Source organism: Nannospalax galili, unplaced genomic scaffold (genome assembly GCF_000622305.1).
Source record: "Nannospalax galili isolate Female #2095 unplaced genomic scaffold, S.galili_v1.0 scaffold441, whole genome shotgun sequence".
Lineage (NCBI taxonomy): Eukaryota > Metazoa > Chordata > Mammalia > Rodentia > Spalacidae > Nannospalax > Nannospalax galili.
Window position 1 is genome coordinate 23,775 of NW_008348089.1, and position 4,118 is coordinate 27,892.

Genomic DNA, 4,118 nt, shown 5'->3' on the forward strand with positions numbered 1-4,118 from the left:
GCTATACTGATTCTTGAAAATATTCACACTTGTGTCTATTGTGTAAATACATTTGCACATAAAACCCTAGTGAAAGGTCATATAAATCTAGTTTTACCTATGATATTTAAATGCTAGCTACACCACTGAGCTAAATCTCCAGTACCCATACTTTTCCTCCAATAAATTTGTAATGCTTGTCTAGCAAAATATCCAGTAAGCCATATGTTCAAGTTTCATGGAAAAATTACATCTATGTAATTTGCCAATGACCTTTTAACAAAAAGAGCAAGCAGACGGTTACATGACAATATATTCTGGTATAATCCACATCTTCACAAGCAATTTTTTTTTCAACTCTTTCCTCCCATATCTTAAGCGAGTTACAGTACTGCTAAACAGACCACTGCTGCCGTTGACATTAACTCGCACTTTGACCAGACTTTGTGCCTCAATTCGCGGAGAGCGAGCGGTGTGCAATTACTTCCCGTGCAAGCCGACAACACTCGAAACGTGTCAATCTCGGATAGTAGTACGGACCTCTCTACTGACTGGTAAGTGGATGCAAAAGTTTCTCTGCGGTTACCCACTCAAGACCGTACTGGGGAGCGCCCGCCCGGGGGGAGGTCTCTGGGGTGAGGACATGCAAGCTCGGGTTTTGCATGTCAGGTTGAGGCTGTGACACTAAGCAGGCAGCATCTGTTTAAAGGGCAGTGTCCTAAGCCCCCCAGGTCTGCCCCGCACTCACCCGGGTCTGCCCCGAACGCGCCCAGCTCCCGCGCAGCCCCCGCGGCTTCCCCTGCCCAGCCTCGCAGGTGTCACGAGCGGTACCTGCGCGGAGTGTTCAGCTGCCGCTGCTGCTCGTCGCCTTCGTCCCCGTCCGTCTCACAGTCGGGGTGGCAGTAGCATGTAAGCCCCCGTTAGCAGAAGCAGAAGCCGGACCGGTAGGCCGCTCAGCGCGCCCCGCGGGCCGGAGCACCGGCTGCTCAATGCACCCAACGCTACGGCGCCTAGGGAGCGTGGACTGGCCGCCCAGCCATTCCACCACCCAGCCGCCGCCTCGCGCGCAACCCCAACCGTCGCCTGGAGCGCCGCTACCGCCATTCTGCGCCCGCTCGCTCCGACGCCGGCCGGTTACGCGCAACCTCGCCCCAATGCCTTCGCAACCGAGAGTTCTAAGCGCGCAGAGAGCCTCCGAAAGGGGCGGGCCAGAGCGCGCGGTTGCGCATGCGCGGGCCCTGGCACCGCACCCCGCGGGCCTGGCACTGAAATCTACCTGATGACTTTAAGCGCTTGTATTATAGGCATGTGTCACCAGGCCAGGCTTATGAAGTGGTGAGTATCGGACCCCAGGGTTCAGAACCCAGAGCTTTGTACATGCTAAGCAGGCAAGCTACAGCCTCCGCTCTGTTATTTGTTATTTATTATTTGAAACAGGATCTCTCTGTGTAGCCAGCCCAAGCTGCCCTAGAGCTCTCAGCAATCCCCCTGCCCCTGAAGCACTAGGAGTACAGGTGTGAGCCACCATACCTTGTTTTTTAGTTTGGCTTTATTGGTTTTTTGGTTTGGGGTTGTTTGGTTTTTTGAGACAGGGTCTTCCTGTAGTCCCAGCTGGCCTGGACCTCACTATGTAGACCAGGCTGGCCTTGATCTCAAGAAATTCGTCTGTCTCTGCCTCTGTAGTGCTGGGATAAAAGGCATGTGCCACCATGCTGGGCGTGGTTTCTACTTTTCTAAGGAAAATGTTTATGATGAAATATTTCAAATTGAGTAATACAGACTGACTACTGGCTTGAAATTTTATCACTTGATTTGTTCTCCCCACCCCTTCAGCTTTATTGAGATATAAAAAAGGATTCATTTTAAAATAGAAAGATAAAAATATGAGAAATCCCTTGTGACCCATTCTCCATTTGCATCTGTTTCCCTCTCCAGTGGTGAGCAGGGTCTTGAGAATGAGGTATACCGTTATTCCCTTACAGGTCCTTACACGCATATTCATAAACCATATGTTTTCTCCTGCACATTCAGACATATAATTTAGATGGAATCAGACTGTACCTATCATTCGGAATCTTTCTCCTTTCTCAAAACTATACTTTGGATTAGTTAATTTTCACTGCTTATTGTAAGACTGACCCATGATTTACCTACTCCCTCACTGAGGGATTTCAATTATTTCTACTTTAATGCTCTTTCAAAGCAGGCAGGAACATTATGTGCAAGAATTTCTTCAAGAAGCTCCCTAGAAATGGGTTTTCTGGGAAATTTTCAACTTTATGAGCTCTTGCCAAATTGCACCCAGAACTGACTGCATCATTGCATCAGTTGGCTGTATCTGTCCTTTGAAGAGGACTAATGTTGTCCCTGAGAAATCTGAGAGTACCTAGTTGTGGCAGGTTGGGGTGGAAGTTGAAGCAAGGGAATAATGGTGCAAGGGGATCTGCTTGAAAGCACAGAACCCAGAGTGTGTGCTACCTGAAATCTTACCCAAGAGGCCTGGGCAGGAGGGCAAACAGACTTCAACATAGTAACCTGGTATATCACCATATTCTGAGGAGCTAAAACAGAAGCATATTCACCTCGCCAAAGGAACCTCAAGTGAATGGTTCCCTGGTGAGGAAATTGCCAAGGGGATCACTGGGAATGTTCCTAACAGCCTGCCATGGGCTGGGTTTGGCAGTGCTTGCTGTAATCCCAGAATTTAGGAGGCAGAGGCAGGCAGATCTCTGAATTTGAGACCAGGTTGATCTATATATGGAGTTCCAGGCATATACAGTGAGACCCTGCATTCCACAGGGCTTATGCTCCTCTGCCTGAGCAGTGGGAGACATGTCAGAACTTCCCCCATCCCCTTGGCTCTCCTCACAGATGCCATAACTCAAGCAGGGTGCATTGGGGTGTGAAGAAAGCTTAGATGGCTGGCTTCCCCAAGCCAGCTTTCTCTCTTCAGTCTGAAATTACCTCTAAAGACAAGAAGTCGGTCCACCAAAACATGTAAATGACCAATGAGAGAAAAATAGTCCCTTTGAAATTACAGCTCAAAGCCATGATTGTTTAATAAGCAGCATTCCTCCAGGGTGACTTTCTCCTATCTTCTGGGAAGCTTCTAGAAGCTTTACTAAATGGAATTTAAGTTTTTGGTTTGGTTTTGATTTTTCAGAGCTGAGGACCAGGGTCTTATTCACAATGGCAAGTATTCTACCACCAAGCTCTATCTTCACCTGTTGAAATTTGTTTTAAAATTTGCCTAAGTCATTTGTCATTTAAAGATGAAACAGTCACCCAAACCAAAACAAAGAAGAAAGCTTCCCAAACCTCATGAAGTTGGTGTGGAGATTCCACAGACCTGAGGTGGCAGCGCTGCTTCCTGCAGTTGAAGTTAATCAGAATGACTAGTCACATAGGCCTGTCATCAGTGATCCCCAACTGAGCTGAAACTCAAGTGCATATCATTTCACCCACTAAATGCAGTCCAGGATACAGAACCAACAAAGGTCCAGATAGATATGCACACATATATGTGTTCTTTATACATCTACAGCTTTTTTCCTTTGTAGTACAAAGGACTGAATCTACATATAATTTTCTCACTATGCTACCCTGGCCTATGCATACCTATGCAAGAAAGAAACTGACTTTTGACCTCTTTAGGTAGTCGTTGTCATGTCTATTTCAAACCAACTCATTCAACTGACTATCAGGCACCCTGCTCTTCTGTGATTTCCCCCCATTCTGTACAGAATTGCTTAATCTGTCAGGCAGAGAATTTTAAGTCTCCCCAGTCAGGTTTTGCTAGTGGGGTTTGCATGCTCAGCAGTGCCTCCAAAGGCTTGATATGGGAGTTTTGCACACTATTGAATTCATGCCTCCTCCTGCCCCTGAAATCACCCAAAGTAATCACCCTAATGTAAGATTTGAAAAATCTTAGGGGAAAACACTTCAAGGTTTTCTGAGAAAGATTCCAGTAGCTCAGGAAATATCAAGAACTGACAGATGAGATTAAGTGAAAGTAAAAAACTTCTGGATACCAAAGAAAACAGTTAACATCTTGAAGAGACAGCCTGGAAATTGGAGAGAATCTTTTCAACCAACACAGCCACAGAGACCAAGCGCATAGAATATAGAAAGAGCTTAAA

General features: G+C 46.6%; 1 protein-coding gene across 1 annotated transcript in view; it reads right to left on the reverse strand.

Annotated features, from left to right (window-relative positions):
* Positions 1-899, reverse strand: part of LOC108491390 (germ cell-less protein-like 1) — a gene marked incomplete at its 5' end in the record, with an annotated part of 19,115 nt that extends 18,216 nt beyond the window's left edge. The window contains 1 exon segment of the mRNA XM_017800998.2: positions 811-899. Within this exon segment, the coding sequence (XP_017656487.2) occupies positions 811-899 (89 nt within the window).
* Between the last annotated feature and the right edge of the window lie 3,219 nt (positions 900-4,118).